The 18,871-nt window shown below is 43.7% G+C and overlaps 2 protein-coding genes across 3 annotated transcripts in view; one reads left to right on the plus strand and one right to left on the minus strand.

Annotated features, from left to right (window-relative positions):
• Nucleotides 1-7,925, minus strand: part of SOS1 (SOS Ras/Rac guanine nucleotide exchange factor 1) — a 114,607-nt gene extending 106,682 nt beyond the window's left edge. Inside the window, exon 1 of one of the 2 annotated variants that reach the window (XM_075596428.1) lies at nt 6,539-7,925. In XM_075596428.1, the coding sequence (XP_075452543.1) occupies nt 6,539-6,572 (34 nt within the window). In that variant the 5' untranslated portion in view covers nt 6,573-7,925. The remainder of the gene's footprint in view (nt 1-6,538) is intronic. The other variant, XM_075596429.1, reaches the window with a different exon arrangement.
• Nucleotides 7,582-18,871, plus strand: part of RDH13 (retinol dehydrogenase 13) — a 67,214-nt gene continuing 55,924 nt past the window's right edge. The window contains exon 1 of the mRNA XM_075596440.1: nt 7,582-7,764. The gene's annotated coding sequence lies outside the window, so the exon portion shown is untranslated. The remainder of the gene's footprint in view (nt 7,765-18,871) is intronic.

The raw sequence follows: 18,871 nt of genomic DNA on the forward strand, positions 1-18,871 counted from the left end.
AGGGGGAGCTGAACCATTCATTTTAGCTCCAGGGACCCCCTGATTCCGGAAATACCTTGGAAGTGGGTGCCAGTAGCCACTCCAGGGTTCATATTATGGCCGATTTTCAAAAGTCCTGGGCCTTACCCGCCAATAGAAAGCCGTAACGTCACCCGATACAGCTTCCTATTGGACCATGTGATGCAGGCTTTAAACTGCAGGAGATACCGGCACCCCCTTCGTCGGTATCTCTGGAAGCAGGGGGTCGCCGGAGCTGAAATTAACGGGGTTCAGCTCCGGAGATTCCTTGCTTCAATCCTGCATTAAAAATTTAAAAAGAAGAGAAAAAAAAAAACATCGCTCCACCTTTAAATCCCAAAAGGTAGGAAGGGTAGATCAGAGAATGTACACCCCTATGCATATAACTCCACTATGAATAAAAGTAAAATCACTTAGTCATCAAGCAACTAGCCAAGAAACTGAAATATCAAATGATAGAACCACACCTGCAAGCAGTTTCCTACATTTATCTTCTATGGCTTTCGATTAGAGACAAATAAATATATCATAGGACCAGGAAAGTTATTCCTCATAACAATCGGTTGGAATTTTTGTCCAGAACATCTTCTCACCGCTTCTTTAAATAACATATGCCTTATAAAATCAAGTAACCTCCAGTTGCCAATGACAGCTTGCTTAGCACGCCGTGCATCAGGGACTAACGTCCTCACACAACATAGCAGAACATTTTGCAGTATAAAAAAGGTGTCATTTTTTTATTTTCATTTTCAAAGGGCCTACCAATTTACAGTTGTAATCCATTAGCTTTTCTCTTAAGCCCAGATTCACTAAAGGGTGCTAAGCTTTAGCATGCCTTGACTTCTACTCATTTTGGATAGAAATGAAGGTGTGCTGAAGCTTAGCACCCCTTTGTCAATCTGAGCCTTCATTTGTCATTATTTTCAGTTTCCATTTACTTACTGAGACAAAGACAAAGATAAATCATAATGAAACAATTAGGCAGTCATCAATATACACACACACACACACACACACACACACACACACACACACACACACACACACACACACACACAAGCTTGTCCTCAAATTAATTGGAGAGATAGCTTCGGCAAAGGCGTCCGAGGCTGCAGAATGAGTAGTGGTGGGGCTGAATCTAGCACGAACCCCATGCAGCTTTATTTGCTGGACATAACTGAGAAGTAGCAAATCTGATTGGCCTGCAAGTGTTCATAGCAGTTTGCCTTCTGCCAAAGGCCAGAAGGCCATTTATTTTGCACCCTGCATTATTGGTGATCACATGAAAAAACGCTCATCAACTTTGCATTCTAAACATTGAACACCAACCACAACCCCGATCTAGACACTTCCACCAACACACTAATTTTGTTACAAAAAAAGTAAAACTATGTTCTTTATAGTATAGTATAAGCAGACTGTGGTCTATGCCAACAAAGTCTGGATTCCAATAAACTATGAAAACAGAAAATGGGTCAGAGAACCACATGCACCTGCGTTGTCATTCAGCTTTTTAATACAAAGCTAGAACCAACGTCAGGCTGAGGACGCAAGAAAGGTTTAAAAAGTTGCCCATTTGCGTTGCTGCCTCAACCTTGGTTTAGATGCAGCAGGACACTGCAATGGGGATATACCAGCCAAGAGAGGGGAAAAAATTTAAAATATGCTTGTTTGCATGTCTAGGCCAAAATATGTATTTTGCAATATGCAACTCCAGTATCTAGAATAGTGAAGCATGATTTAGAAGAACTCCCTCCTACTGTCTCTGTACGTTCTCCCTACCTACCAATTAGACTGTAAGCTCCTCGGGGCAGGGACTCCTCCTCCTTAATGTTACTTTTATGTCTAAAGCACTTATTCCCATGATGTTATTTATATTATCTGTTATTTATTTGATTATCACATGTATTACTACTGTGAAGCGCTATGTACATTAATGGCGCTATATAAATAAAGACATACAATACAATTTAAACTGGTTTCATTCATACCTATCCAGTAGATCCCAACATGTGTCCATCTCAGGCTCTAACTCCAACCCTGGTGAAAAGGAGAAGCTATACTACAACCAAGCGCTCTACCTATTGTGAAATATGTGTACAATAAAATATAGTGAACAACAAATATAGATTATTTAAATTAAATAAAAATGTGACAATTAGTGTGTCCAAACTGTAAATGGATAACTACTAAACACAATAGTCCACAAACCACCAGATATGGGGAGGGTATGGGAATGGGCTGCCTAGGACTATAAACAAGCTATTCCATATAGCTGAAACAAAATGTTAGTATAGAGAGCAAAGTCCTTGGGGTGCCTAAGGGGTGGAGCTTAGCTGCACGCATTGCTACGTGCCAGTACCAGTTGAGGAGGTTGCTGTTGGAAGTGACGTCATCTGAGGTGGACCTGGCGCTCCGAATTGCGGCCGCGAGGAGGAGATACACGCGGGATCCAGCCTCCACACACACCACAGTTCAGCCCCTTATGCTTGCGGACAGCACATTGTAAATCGTGCAGTTAGATCATCTAGCATGTGAGTGCATCAAATGTTGGTCTTTTTATTGTTTTATTAAATTGTACTGTACCACACTATTGGGCCTTTTATCTTTTGTATACCATTGGGCGAATCGGCCAATTGTGGAGCGGGAGCATCACCAGTGGGGAACCCTGTGAGAGACACAAACCTCCGGTCTAAAGATACCTTTCAAGGCCTGCATATACACATCTAGATGTAAGTATCTAGCAGCTGTGTGGATGAGGCTTCAATTCACATGAGATACTGCGCAATGGTCTCCTGTTCTCTTTGATTACAGATAATCGAATATTGGAAGGAAATCAGGAGGCCAGACTGGACATTTACCAACTAGTTCTCCAAAGCAGGACTATTGTATCAGGTTCACGCACTTGATAGTGCGCCAAGGACTTTGCTCTCTATTCTAACTCCAACCCCCTGGATATCACCTGTGGTGTCCCGCAAGGCTCTGTTCTGGGGACCCTTCTCTTCTCCATGTTCATCAATGATCTTCCCACAGCTTGTAAGGGATCCTCAATACACATGTATGCAGATGACACAATCTTATATGCACACAGCCATAGCCTCTCCGACCTTTAAACACATACTTCAATCTAACCTTTTGAGACTTGAAAATTGGATTTCCCAAAACAAACTGTTTTTAAACACTGACAAGACTGTAACAATGGTATCTGGGATCAAGACTACATTTTTAAAGCTTCCAATGACTGAGCTCCAGATCCGAACCAACGATAACACCAGCCTAACTCCTGTTACTAGTTTTAAATACTTGGGCTTATGGGTTGACTCCCATTTAACATTTGGGTTGCACATTGATATCCTGACATCCAAAACCTATGCCAAACTAGGTGTACTTTATAGGAAGAAATCCTCCCTAAGTCTGCTGGTCAGAAAGCGTATCGCACAGCAGATGCCAATGCCAATTATCGACTGTAGGGGCATAGTATACGGCTCAGCACCCCAAACCCACCTTAGCAAACTTGACACCCTCTACAATTCAATATGCCGTTTGTTCTCCAATGCAACTACAACACACATCTTGCGAAATGCTCAAAGAACTAGATTGGTCATCACTTGTGTAGGCGCAAAGTTCACCTTTCCTGTCTTGCCTTCAAATACTTTCTGGGCAAGCTACCCGTCTATCTGAACAAGCTCCTCACCCCTACCACATGCAGCACTTATCATCTGGAATCAGACTCCAAAAGACTGTTCTTAGTCCCAAAGTTCAGCAAAGTATCCAGCCGCTCCTCCTTCTCTTACCGTGCACCCCAAAACTGGAACAACATACCGGAGAATCTCAAAGCCACCACCAGTCTACATTCTTTCAAAACTGAAGCCATCTCACATTTTAATCTGGTCTGTAACTGTTAAATACCCCTATAGTATAGATGTTATTGTGCATGCAATGTCTTGTATATAATGTATACCCTGTTCACTTATGTAACTATGTATTGTAACCATGTATTATGTGTCATCTTAACTCTATGCCCAGGACATACTTGAAAACGAGAGCTAACTCTCAATGTATCACTTCTTGGTAAAACATTTTATAAATAAATAAAATGTATAGTGGCTGTCACTGCATGATGATTCAGATACAGGAATGGGCTAATCTTGTAATATTTTCCTGCCAGTAGCCTGTACATTTATTTTAACACCCATCCTTGCAATGAAGCCTTCAAACACAGCCCTACACGCAAGCAAAAGAACCAAGACAATACAACGCCTTCTATGCTAACACACCTACATTGGCAAAACACATGTACTGGCACCGAACTTCAAGGGGTCAGCAAGTTTGTTTGCCAAATTAACCTCTTCCAGATATTACTTGCTGTTGAGAGGTATTTGCCAAAACAAGTATGTGAAATGTCAATGGTGAAAAGTGTGTTCACAGTGCTATCTTGTTACTACTATGCAAAACAAAGATAGCAAGGCTTGCCATTGTCCTCACAAATGGTAGGATGTCGAAAAGCTAGAAAATATTGCTTATTAGCTTCAATTTAAAATGCAAACACAGCCTTCAGTTTGACAGAAATGACTTGCACATTTATTGCAGTTCCTGGATTTTTGTAATTTGTCTGGGAACTGTTTTGATTAAAACCAATGTTTACCGTGAAAACACATAATACATCAATTCTGTGTTGGAGAAGCATGCTATGCACCACTATGGTTGTGAATGACCTTAGCATAATTCTGCTTACAGTGCTCAAGTCCACTTTGGATGGACATCCTGAAGTCTTGATATATTAGAAATGTGTTTTTAAACCAGGGTTCCCTGTAATTTTCAGGTCATATGAAAATTCTACCAAATATAAAAGAATGTTCTATGCATTTGATCTCAGACGCGCTATTAGAGAGGGTTGGGGTTCCCTACAATACATCTATTATCAGACACGCTATTAGAGAGGGTTGGGGTTCCTTACAATGCATCTGATCTCAGACGCGCTATTAGAGGGGGTTGGGGATCCTTACAATGCATCTGATCTCAGACGCGCTATTAGAGAGATGTGGGGATCCACAGAATTTCACAATATTATAGAGTTTATTAACCAAACACAGGTTCAAAATCTTTGTATTATACCATTGCTTAATAAGTGGCTAGTAAAAATCTGCAATATAGGTATAATGCCACAGGTGTCAGAGGTGAGTGACGCTGCCATTCAATGAATAATGTATAAAGCACAAATATATTTTTTTTTTACATGCAAGTCTCCAGTGGCCCTTAAGATGTACAAGTAATATTACTAATGACAAGGTTGGTGATAACTGGATTCTTATTGACTTATCAAGATGTTCTTATCTACTTATACTTTGCGTGCCAGACAACTCTCCACAATGAGTAACCATTTTTATGAAGAACATGAAAGATGTTGCGATATAGCCATATTTCCCTGTCTGGAAGAGCGTCTAATGAAACTCTTATGCACTGGCCAGACAGAGAGGCTGAAACATTACCAGCGACCTAACCAGTTTGTAGTTGCTCACTACAGTTTCACCCTTTCACTGCCAGATGCGCCATTATTGCATGATTATTCATCTTCTCTAATGAAAAATTGCAGTCTGGCAGTTAATTACTTTTTAGTTATAGGTTATAGGTTGTACCCACACGGTACTCTGCAACGTGCTATAGAAGGTCAAGTTTTAACCAGAAATATCTTTTAACGGTGTGTATATCTTCTACTGGTTAATAGTTTCAATGAGTGAAACCTTGTCTGAAGGATCAAGACCTAGAACAGCTGGGAATCAAGGTCAGCTCGATATCGCCCTCTCCACCAATCAAATCATCACCAACTGTGCCAACCTCACATAGGCCAAGAGGTCCTCAAACATTTTCTGATCACGGACCACTTCAAGTAAATAATTGTTGAGAACAGATTATATATAAATATATAGTAATGTCAATGCCTTTGTAGTTAGGGAAAATAGTGGGAGACTTTGAGGGGCTCATTGTGCCTGCAAACCTCTATACAGAAAGCACTATGTATACGTTGTCAGCACTACATAAGATATTGTATGGTTTAAAATATTGAACCTGTATGTAAAATGCCACCTGCAACTCTGATATGATGGCAGTTATAGAAATGACACTACCCGCAGGAGACAACGGTATGATATGAATTTTAAACGGCTTTGGGGACCAGCACTAAGTCTCTGGGGCCCAAAGATAGTCCAGGGACAACAGTATGAAAACCACTGGTCTGTGAGGACAGCAACAGGAGAGGGGGTTAGTGCCACCTAGGGTTACAACCTGCGCAACCTGTGATTGCACCCACATATTGAAAGATATTTTAAGGAAGACTACTCCTGTTTCTGCTTTCTCCAGAACCAAGTGACATTGGCCACACACACACACACACACACACACACACACACACACACACACACACACACACACACACACACACACACACACACACCTGACAAGCTGTGTGTGGAGGGGGGAGAAACACCAGACATCATTAAAGCCAACCCAATCCCCTCCTCACCTTTTGGAGAGAGGACACCAGCAGACCCCTCCATTTGGGGGAGTTTTCCTCGCAGAAGAAGTCATACTGGAGCTGAGGTGCCTGCATGGCTGCTGCTGCTTCTCTTGGGCTAAGGCCTTGAGAGGTGTGTTGTGTTATATGTGTGTATATATATATATAGATATATATTGTAATCCGGATCCTTTGGGTGCCAGGAAAAAAAAAAAGTTATAAATATAAAAAGGCACCTGGCAGGGCTTGAGGGAGGCTTGGTCCTTATATCACCGACCCCCAGATAGGGCCCACTTTTCCTTTCGGAGGCAGCAAAGGCTGGGGTATTATTATTATTATTATTTAAGGCAGCAAATCGTCCATCGGGTTGGGGTAGGTGAGGGAGTTGCCCCTCAATAGGGGCAGCATGGGTAGGGGGCGGCGATGCACAGCGCCCCTTTGGGAAGAGGAGGATGAGGGCGGCTCATGGACACCGCTAGGACGTGACAGCTGCCTGTACATATATGACAGCTGTGTGTATACATACAGATACGGGAGGCTGGGGGGAGGTCAGTCCGCGGAGGGTAGTGCGGGTCCCTAGTTGATGATCCCGATGTCGGACAGCAACAGAGTGAGAGGGAGGAGGCGGCGAGAGGCGGCCCCGCTGTCACTGACAGTAATAATAATAAAGCAGGGAGACGGGGCGGTCCCGGTGTGCGTGCGGCGCCCTCCCTGCATCACCCGCGGCGGGTCACCCAGCCAGGACATGGAGAGCGGCGAGAAGAAGCGCTATCCGCAGCCGCCCTGTCTGCTTCTCAGTGCCCGGCCGTCCCGTGATTACAGGCCGCCTGCCCCGCCGCTCCCATGCAGCCGCACCACTGAGGAGAATGGGAGGGGGGGGTGTGATGATGGCGGAGGAGGAGGAAGGTGCGCGAGGTGACGCGACTGTTTGTTGTTTTTTTTTTTGTTTTTTTGCCCGCCCCCTCTCTCTGTTTCTCGCGCGCCCGATAGTTTAGACCAGCGGCCGTTGGAAGAGGGCTCGTGCCGCAGCTGCGCGGTGGTGGGTTGCCGCCGTCACGTGACAGCGCTGTTGGTCACACACACACACACACACCCCTGCGCGCGCGCACACAATAAATTACTCGCCCGGCACACGGGCCACAGCAGACACAGGGTGGCGGGGAGCAGGTACCATCTTACGCGGGGGTTAGCACAATTAAAAAAAGACCATTTGAAACGGTAGCTGCTTTGACCTGGTAGGTTGGAAACAAACACCACACTCGCTGTAGGATAATAAAAAGGCGTCTGGTATGCGACACAGCAGCATTGCGGAGATAGGGGCAGTTACAAACGGTCTATGCCGCCATCTTGGAGGTACCAGCACTGCATTCTCTGCATGTGAAGAAGGCGCTGCGTTCTGCAGTCCCTCGTTACGAACGTCTGGCTCGTGAGACGTAACGACGCAAACGTGACTGTCTGTGTCCTACATTTGCCAACCCGAGCGGCCGCATTGGCTGGCAATCCGGAAGTAGTTACTGGGTTGTAGAGGCAGCGAGCGTCCACTGACGTAATTGATGTAACAAATGTCGTACAAAGTAGAGGACAGAAAGGAATGTGCTATCGAGTTATAACGACAAAAGCTACACTTTACCCTAAAAAAAAAACAAATGTATTGTGTTAAAAGGCTCTCTCCTTTGTTGCATTTTAACCATTTGAGTGCTGAGGGTGTTTGGTACTTGCAATGTTGACGTTATAATATATGCAATTTTTTGTTATTTTATTTTAAGCATGTATTGTGAATTTAATGTTGTACATTGTTATTTTACTACACAAAATAGACATTTCAGTCCAATTGCTAAAAAAAATACATTTTTTTTTAGCAATTGATGTGAATGTAAACTTAAATATTTTATTTCATGTTACACTTGCAGCATCTGTCCATCATTTTTTTTTAACCGTACTTAAAGCTTCTAGGATATTTAAATACTGTACTATGACTACATAAATGTGTAAGCAGTATAGAAGCACTGGAGAGACTTACTAACAAATCCAGCATGACTTGAAAATGTTAAAAAAAATGATTTATTAATTCATATATTGTATAAAGCTAGGAGTAACTAGGCTCTTTATTGCACTACCATTCACTTATCTGTAAAGTCATAACTTTGTAGGGCAGGCGTGCCCATGGGTGCCATGGCGTCCAGCATTTTTGTGCTTGCCCGCGTACTGACTGACCAACCTGTTCATAATACAGTGTAGATTGAGTGCGTACCCAGTTTTGTTTTGGCAACAGGGTCAGGGAGCGTGGCACGCCTCCCCTCAGCATTCACCACCTACCGTCGCCTGACATACTTACCAGTCGTGACTAGCGAGCGTGCGAGTACACGGAGTGATAGTGCATGGAATGTGGGCTGTTCTACCGTATACATAAATATTGTGATATTGTGTTTTTCTCATACTTTGCGATTTATTATACTTGGAGTTTTTTCTACACTAATTGTGCTGTTTTGTGTATTATTTAGTGTCCATATATTTATTTGAACAACTATAGATAGGAACCTCGCTCTAACCCCTTGGTGGTTAGGCGTGCTGCCTAGGGAGTGAATCAATGGATAATAGCAGGTGTATCTAGAGAGGTACACAGAAAAAGTTCCTTTGTAGGCGCACCGCAGACCTTTTATAGAATAAAAGTGGTCAGGGGTGAAAATAAAGGTGTGTATAACAAAATGTCTTAATACTTTATTCAATTCAGTGAAAGTGTGATAAAAACAGTGTACATATTACATAGTGTTGCTTGATACAAAGCCTGTCCCGTTTTCAGCGGATACACACTGTTGACAAACGGTGATCAGATAGTACTTTTGATTTAGTTTTTCGACACACTATAGACTCAGCCCACATAAGATAAGTACAGTCCAGCAGTAAAAGGTATACCTCAGCACCACTGGGTACATACACAGTTAATATTACGTACTTGGCGTAGGGCCACCCTTCAGCACACCTTCACCTATACTGGTGTTACCAGAGCACATGACCAAAGGAGGTAACAATCCACCTCTACTTACCTTGAGGTCAGTGTGTGCAACGAAGTCCACCCAGTTACAAAGCGTGTGAGTACCACTAGAGACACACGCAGTACAGGCTAACCAGGAGACGCAGTCACTAAGCTGTATACAGTACGTCCTCACCATCCACGCGCTCCATTCATCTGAGCCACCACTATCTGAATAATTATCAAGAGATGCATTTGAACTAAGTCACTAACATTTGCTACACACTCTGAGCAACAATAGTTCAACTTGGAACTAGAAACTTTTTTTTTTATGGCTACTAGTATCTACAGACTGTCTATTTTGACACAGTATATTTAGTAGAATATGAATATGTATACTGTTTTTATCACACTTTCACTGAATTAAATAAAGTATTAAGACATTTTGTTATACACACCTTTATTTTCACCCCTGACCACTTTTATTCTATAAAGGTCTGCGGTGCGCCTACAAAGGGACTCTTTCTGTGTACCTCTCTAGATACACCCGCTATTATCCATATATTTATTTGCCCTGAAAAAAAGAAAAATGTCTTGCGTTAATTGCTTGGTGCATGCAATTCTCTCCTGAACGCTCAAGTATTCCCTTGGGCACAAAAAGGTTGGTGGCCCCCAGTTGTAGGGCGTAGGCTTGGTCCCCAATGGCAGCCATATCAAATGTGCATAGAGAGAGAATCACTACCACAAAGAAATTGGGATTTTTCAAACAGGGAGGATTACTCTCTCCAAACCATCCAGGACTTGCGAAACCTTCCCAATATCAGCGACAATCTTCCCCCCACTCCACCAATCTTGTTAGCATCAAATGAGATTTATAAACAAATAGACACCAGGGAATTCTGGGATGTCACAAAGGGACTGCCTGACCCAGTATCTGAAGGCTGTCTCCCCTTTTGGGGGTAAATTATGTGTACTCCGAAGCAGCTGGCTTGTGTCATTTTCAGCTGAAACCCCCTATTGGTGGCATTGGGAATTTTTATCCTAACGGTCACTTCAAGAACATAGAATTACCACCTGACTTGCAAAAAGCATCCCTCTAGCCTTTCAATATTTTAGAACGGGTGTGCAAACTTCTGTTGCTGCGCCACCCCCCCCCCCCCCCCCTCATGCCTCCACTCCCCTGGTGCTCACGCACCCCCTAACCTTCCTGTCGGTGTCAAATGAGGCCGCAGGGTCATGTGACGTCACATGACCCCACTGCGTCATTTGAAGCCGGCTGAACCTCGGTAGGTTCAGTTGCAGAGGCCTCATGCGATCCCCTGGGATTTTATTTAAATGCCTTGGGAAAGAGTGAGGGCCTCTGCAACTGCTGCCCACCCCCAAAAAGAAATCCTGAGGCCCCCAGTTTGTGCACCTGTTTTAGGAGATGCTCTTAAAGAGTCCAGCTCATGCAATGATGTAGCAGTAATGCTATGTAGCATCCCAGAGCAGGGCCGTCTTAACAGCATTATAGGCCCCCGGGCAAAGCGGTGCACTGGGCCCGGCCTACACAACCCCAGCCGTTGATTGCCTCCCGCGAATCCGTTACAATATTCTGCTTCCATAACATTGCAGGCAATAAAAACGGCAACATTTCTCTCGCGAATGCAGACATGCCAACTCTCCGCTACAAGTCGTCATTTTTCTCCTACCGAGTTAGCGGGAGATTTGAATGTTGAGGCGGGTGACCGGAAAATTAGTGTTAAATTCTGGTCTGTGCATAGATTAGCATGGGGCCCCTATGCTCGTGGGGCCCTCGGGCAACTACCCAGCGTGCACATGCGTTAAGACGGCACTGCCCCAGAGTACCTCTTCGGTCCGTAGATACTATGTCAGGCAGCAGTCAAGTGGTTAAAGCACAAATCTAATAAATGCCTTGAAAATGGCAATCCAAGCAGTTTTTAAAAAATAATCTTTTTTGTTTTAATATATGCAGCATTTGATTACCTTTTTATTGAAAACGAATTACCTAAGCTGCCGATCGATTGGTTCACCCGTGATCGATCAGAAAAATCCTGTTTGCCAAGGATCACTAAATGGCTGCGTTTCAGTTTAAATTAATCCTTCAGTCAGTGTAACTCAGCAGCTACAATGTATTCTTACATTACTACAGTAACATTATCTATTGTTACAGTTTACAGCTCAAACTTCTGTGAATATTGGCAACAAATTATCACAAACAGGAAAATGTTGCAAATATCTTGCACTGCTGGGGAAGTGTGCTAAAACCTGTTATAGAAATCAAAAGATGCTCAGTATATTAAAACTCATAAACAATGGCATTGAGTTGAATTTTAAAATAAAAAAGGTAGTAAGTACTATGTAATACTATAAAACTGATTTATTTATTAAAAAAAACCGTAGGATATATTGCTTGGATTGCTCATTTAAATCAATAATATTAAATTTCCCCCTTGTTTTTTATGTCTCATTTGTGAAACTATGTGGCAATGTATTATTCTACATTCTTACCTAAACTGGCAATCGTTTGGTACTCCTGTTATAAATCTGTAAAAATCCTGAATGTGTGGCTAACATAATGGACGCTTCAGCCAGTGTTACTCAGCAGCTATAATGTGTCCTTTTATTACTAAGATAACATTATCAACTGTTATATATTACAGCTCAAACTGCCGGGAACATTGGCAACAAATTATCACAAACAGGAAAGTGTTGCAAATATCTTGCATTGCTTGGGAAGTGGGTTAAAACTAGCTATAGAAATCAAAGGATGGTTTAAAACTAATTCAAATTGCATTAAGAGTTGAATAATATTTTTTTTAAATACAGCAACTATTATCTAATACTACAGAACTGATTAATTTTAAAAAAAAAGATTTCACATGTCATATGTTTTTTAAGCAGCAATCCTCAAAAAAATTGAAACTGAAAGAGTGGCTCCGTAAGTAAAAACACTGGGGCCTATTCACTAAACTTTGATGTTATCACTGCCACATCGAACGGTTTGGCATGACCCTACCTCACGGTCTGACATTTGTGCTATCACGGTATTCACAAAGAAATATCGCAAGTCACAAACCATAAGGTAGGAAAATGCCACTCGGGATAGCAGTGTCCTTATCTCTGACTTTTTCTAAGTTCTACCACTGTGATCTGCCTGCAGTCTGTAAGAACTGTAAGAGAGAACTGCATCTCCCTGCACAGCTCTTACAGGCGATCGCACTGTTTTAATTAAAATGTTAATAACACAGTACTGTAGCAGGGGTTCTCCAGAGCTGACCCGCATTCATTTCAGGTCCGGGGATCCCCTGCTTCCTGAGTTAGAGGCCCCAGGTATGGGGTGCCAGTATCTCCTGTGCGTTTAAATGTCCCGGTCACGTGACGCGGGACATTTAAACAATGCAGGAAGACACCGGCACCCCATACCGGGGCCTGTAACTCAGGAAGCAGGGGATCACCGAGGCTGAAATTGATGTGGTTCTGCTCAAGAGACCCCCTGCTTCAATACTCTTTAAAATAAAAACAGCTTCATTACCTAATGAAGGGGTTAAGCCAGTGTACCTGGTTTATTCGGGGGAGAGGGGTGGGTGAAGGAGGTAGTTGCCCGAGGGTGGGTGGTTAGGTCAGCTTTGTGAATAGCTACACTTGCCAACTCATTCTAGAAGTGCTCAAAATGCTCGATGAGTTAGTTATCGAAGTTTAGTGACTAGGCCCCACTGACTGATAACAACAACACGGAGTTTAAGGCTTTGGTCTCGCTGCGTCCGTCGGCGCGCGCGGCCGCGGACCACCAGCCCCTTTCCTCCAGTGTGTAGGTCCCCGCTGGCTCCTTCCGACTTGGCTGACTGCATGCTGTGACGCGTCAGCCGGCCGATGCTACAAGCTCCTAATGATTTGAAGCTCTGACGCGTCACGTGGTGCGGCAGTCAGCCAAGGAGGGGAGGGAAGGAGCTACGCTTGGGAGGGGAGCAGGGAAGGAGCTTCGGGGGAAAAGTGTGTATGTATATGCCTGCCCTTGCACTGCAGCAGGGGCTGAGCAGGCTGCGTGTAAACATACACAAGGAATATCATCGGCTCACCATTAAATCACATATCCTGACTTTCTCTGCAGAGGAAACTGGATCGTTGGCTAAATATTTCTGCCTACATTCCCCCCCCTTCCGATTCCCCCTCCCACGTTCCGATCCGCCCCCGTTCCAATTTCACCCCCCCCCCCGTTCCGATTTCCCCCTGTGTATATGAGTGCCTGTGTGTGTGAGCGCCTGTGAGTGGAGGGGAGCTGCGGGAGGGAAGCTGTTGTTTGTGTGTCGTGGGTTTCGTACCTCCAGGCTCCTGCACACAGGGGAGGGGGGGGACGGGAACACACGAACGGATGGACCCTCCGCTCAAACCACGCCCCCTCCCGCTCCCTACAGACCGCAAGTAACGGTCAATTGCCTGTCAGCGCGCCGCCTGTCTGCAGTGCGGGCGCGCTGACTGAGGGAGCGGGGCCTTAGCCTAAAGCAGGGGAACCTGATTCAAATCCTGGAGTCAGCTTGTTGATGGCCTTGGACAAGTAGCTTTATCTCCCTGTGCCTCAGGCCCCAAAACATCCATTGTAAGCTCTTCTGGGCAAGGGCTGTCTGTACGTAAATCCTATGCACAATGCTGTGTACCACGCACTATGTCATTATTAAGCGCTTTGAGTCCCATTGGGAGAAAAGTGCTACAGTATATGAAATAAAGTTATTATTAATAGTGTTTCCTGTGATCAGTTTTTTTTCATTGATTAAAACTTTATTTTGGCTGTGTTTCCGCCCTTTTTTGTTTGTTTTTGTTTTCCAGGCGTTAGGATTTACCGCGGCGACTTCTCTTTGCTTGGTATGTTTGAATAGTGGCCATTTTAATTTATCACTGCGGACATTTTTAGCAAATTAGATCTGAGCGAAATAATTTAAAATGATTCACATTATTAAAGACAACCACGGGCAGACTCCAGAATAAGCCTCTGTAGAAATGAATCACAATAATATAACCTGAGTGTATGCTTGCTATTGCAAGAAGCCTGGCAGATAAAATAGGAGAGATTAAAATAAGAGCAATGTGATAGGCATTGCTGCAACACGGTGTGATGAAACTCATGGCTGGGCAGCTCATTTAGAGGTTTATTCTCTTTTTTTCAGAGGCAAATAGAAGAGCAGGAGAAATATGTGTATAAAACCTATTATAAGGGAAGATGTCTATGAATTGATTGATGAAAATGTAGAAACTGTTAATAGAATTTGCAGTGGAAGTAAAAGTGTAACAAAATATATGTGTACTGTGTACAATACAGAATTAATCTGCTTCACCTTTCGCATGGTGTGATAAGGAATAAGATACACTGTCCCTGATCTGCCTGGCAACACATGACAGGTGATATGGGATTGGATAAAAAGAAAAACAGATAGTATCTGTAAACCAACATAGTCTGAGACATAGAGGGAGACCAACTGTCAGTCTGAGCCAGAGATAGCTAGTCACAGTCTGAGAGGCACACAGAGAGACAGCCCAGGTGACAGTGAGAGGGGTTTAAGAGAGACAGACTGACACTCACAGAGGTTAAAGAGTAGGCTTGTAGGCGCCTGATAGCCAAGGAGAGTGAAAGTGAGAGACAGCAGCAGAAACATCTCCTGCACAGAGAAAAGTGGATTTTGGTACTTTTCTGTAATTTGAGTATCCAGCTCTATAATGGGATAGAGATGTTCCCCAGTAAATGACTCTACTGCCTTCATTCCGGACTTTCGGAGGGCTGCACCCCAGGCTGAATATCCTCCTCCACATCGCTACTCCGGATTCGTCAGGGTACATGCACCATAGGTCAATACACTATTGAATTCTAGATCTAAACTGCTGAGAGAGGTTGGAATAACCTGGCTCCAGGGGCCATCTTCTGGAAAGGCCTATCCAAGCATTTGAAGCATGAGCCGACTTGCCGAGATGTTCCAACCGATGTGGAGTATCTCATCGCTATGTGTATACGTATTGACCTGCTTATTCGAGAGAGTGAAATGGAGCGAGAACAATTTCGCAAAACTCCCACATTTCTTCCAGCACTCCACATCCAGTTTCCATTTAGGGCACCTCCAGCTGAAGAAGAGCCCATTCAGTTAGTTGATATGAGGTTGTCCAAAGAGGAGAAGCACAGGAGACGTATCAACAGTATCTGTCTGTTCTGCGGGGGTAGGGGACTTTTTGCCCAGAAGTGCCTTGCTATGTCGGGAAACGTCAGTGCCTATAGTGTGTGAAGGAATCCTCTCTAGGCGTTTTCAGCTATTCCTCCTCCAAGGTCCCATCAATGGCTCCTGATTCCTGTCCCCATATCATGGGGGACTTAATCCACGCATACACAGGCCTTTTTGGATAATGATGCTGCTGACAACTTTATTGATGAATCCTTTGCAGCGTATCATGCCATTCCCATATGTTTCAAAAGAATCCCTTTGTCACTAACTGCCATCCGTGGGAGATCCCCTGTTCCAGGCACAACTACTCACGAGATAGTCCCGTTGTTCATCTCTGTGGGTGTTCTTCCCAAGGAATCTATCACCTTTGATGTCATTCGCTCCCCAACCTGCACCATCTTATTGGGCATCCTGTGGTAACAGCAACATAACCCCAGTACTGAGTGGTGCCACTGGTCAGGTGATGGCATGGGGACAATCCTGCAATGGGAGCTGCTTCCAAGTTCCTCACCCCATACTGGAGATTCACCACTCTCCCGACAATTCCGTTCCCGGGCTTCCTAGTCCATATCTGGACTGCACCGATTTTTATTTTTTTTAACTTTGATTTTTATTGTTTTTCTGAAGTAATACAGTGACAAAGCTTACATGCATTGTATCTTTTCACTGTAATGCTGGTCAAATATTAACAACAATCACCAAATAAAGGTGGGGGAGGGGGGGGGGGCGCAGGTCCATCCCTCTGCTGGGCCTTATGCTTCTCCAGCGGGTTCCCTCTCTGCAGATCTGTGCGTTTGACCCTTACCCTCCAAATATTAGCTTGTGATCCTGATCCTCCCCGCTGAAGCTCCTAAAATCTGGTAAACTACGCACCCATCAAGCGAGAACGCATCTGCCACTATCAAAGCCAGATTGTGTTTGTCTCTACCCCGGGGATGTCTGTCTGGGCCAGCCAAGGTGTCCAGATTTTTAGAAAATTTACGCCAGTGTCATTAACTAAACTTGTTAATTTTTCCATCTGGCACAGAAACCAAATTCTATTCCTGATCTTGGGAATTGATGGAATTTCGGGGTGGTTTCCATAATGCTGCGATCTCGCACCTCGTTGCTGTTGCAAAGTGAGTAACGAGTTTGTTACCTGCTTTGGCTAGACCCGGTGTTGGTCTCTTTAGGAGAAACAGCCACGGGTCCAGTGGGATTGTGAGGCTAAAGATCCTCTGAAGCCAATCTCTAATCGTCTGCCATATACGGATAAGCCACAGACAAGATCACAGCATATGTAAAACGTCAGCAGATTCTCCACACTGTCTATGGCATTGCGGGGAGTATCCTGGTGTAAATCTGGATAATTTTAGTGGGGTGAGGTAACACCGTATTAAAACTTTATATGCGTTCTCTGTTAATGTCGTGCAAATCGAACTTTTAGATACTGCTGAGACAATTTTTGTCCATTCTTCCTCATATATTTCCTCTCCCAGATCTGTTTTCCACTGAGCCATATAACTTAGTTTATGGCTCACTTCCGAGCCCGAACCGATCACTTCTCTGTACATCTGCGATGTGAGTCCGCTAGTGTCAGTCCCCATAAGACAGAGCTTTTCAAATGTAGTTAACTGAGGTCGGGGAAAAATGTATTATAGAATGCTCTGATCTGGAGGTATCCAAAGAATTCAGGGTGGGGGATATCTTTATCTGATCTAATTTGGTCGAATGTTTTGATTCCTCTTCTCCCCTCCAGATCTCTTAGTCTATAAAATCCATTTTGTTTCCAAATTAAAAATTCAGCACTACTCACCCCTGGAGCAAAGTATCGGTTACCCCACAGGGGGCTCATCAATGAGCCCCTTGTGGTCGGAGCACACTTACATTTGGAGGCCTCCCAGATTGACAGTGAGCTAGCCATTGAGGATAGCGGGATATTAGCCATTCTGTATATTTAGGTAGCCAAATTAGGTTGTTTAACTCCAATGGGGAGCAAACTTCTCACTCCAATGCCACCCATCTTTTCAATTCTGGGTTTGTCTGCCACAGGGAAATTTGACATAATTGTGCCGCTTTATAATAGGACACCAGACAAGGTACCGCTAGACCCCCGGCTGATGGCGTCTTTTTAAAAACCTTTCCTTTTACTCTCGTTTTTTTACCTCCCCATATAAATTTGGAAATTGAAGACTGAAGCGAGAATATATCTTTCAGTCTCTGTGGCACCGGTAACGCCTGAAACTGGTATAGGATACGTGGGAGGAGATTCATTTTAATACAATATATCCTTCCTAACCATGAAATCTTATGGGACGACCATGTCCTAATGTCTTCTCTTAAGAATCGGATAAGTTTGGGGTAATTTGCCTGATACACGCTCTTATAGTCTTTAGTTATATATACCCCTAAATATTTAATATCCTTGCGTTGCCAATTAAAATTGAAATTGATCTCGATCAGTTTTTCTGTTTCTTTTGGGAAGTTTACATTTAGAGCTTCAGATTTAGATTGGTTAATCTTAAAACCTGAAATTTTATTACATTTCCCTAACAAGTCGAAAAGGTTCGGTAGAGAGGTAAGAGGTTTTGAAATAGTCAAAAACACATCATCCACATATAATGCCACTTTATGCGTTTGTGTGTGTTGACTTCTGCTCCCATATATCCGGGCTGTTCCTAATTTGTGCCACTTTTAATTTTAAAGAGCTCAGATGGGAAGTCCTGTGAACTACTTTTGCCGCCGGGCCCCGATATAAAGACAGGATCGCGTTACTCACATGGTCTCCGAAACCGAAAGCTCCAAGTGTGGATTTAAGTATGGCCAGTCAATCCTGTCTAAAGCTTCTTCTGCGTCTAGACTTAATATCATAACCGGTATACTTTTTGTATTGGCTATTTGTAACAGATCAATGATTCGTCGTGTGTTGTCTGCAGCTTGGCGATCCTTAATAAATCCGACTTGATCTGAATGTATAAGTCTAGGCAGGATGTGACTCAATCTATTGGCCAGCAGTTTAGCGTAAATTTTGATGTCTGTATTTATCAGGGAAATTGGTCTATAGCTTTTACAATCTAACGGATCTTTTCCTGATTTGCGTATTACGGAGATGGACGCTTGGAGCATCTGTTCCGGGAACGCGGCCCCTTCCAGTACCGCATTAAACATCCGAAGAAGGCAAGGAGCTAA

This window comes from Ascaphus truei, chromosome 4, assembly GCF_040206685.1.
Source record: "Ascaphus truei isolate aAscTru1 chromosome 4, aAscTru1.hap1, whole genome shotgun sequence".
NCBI classification, from domain to species: domain Eukaryota; kingdom Metazoa; phylum Chordata; class Amphibia; order Anura; family Ascaphidae; genus Ascaphus; species Ascaphus truei.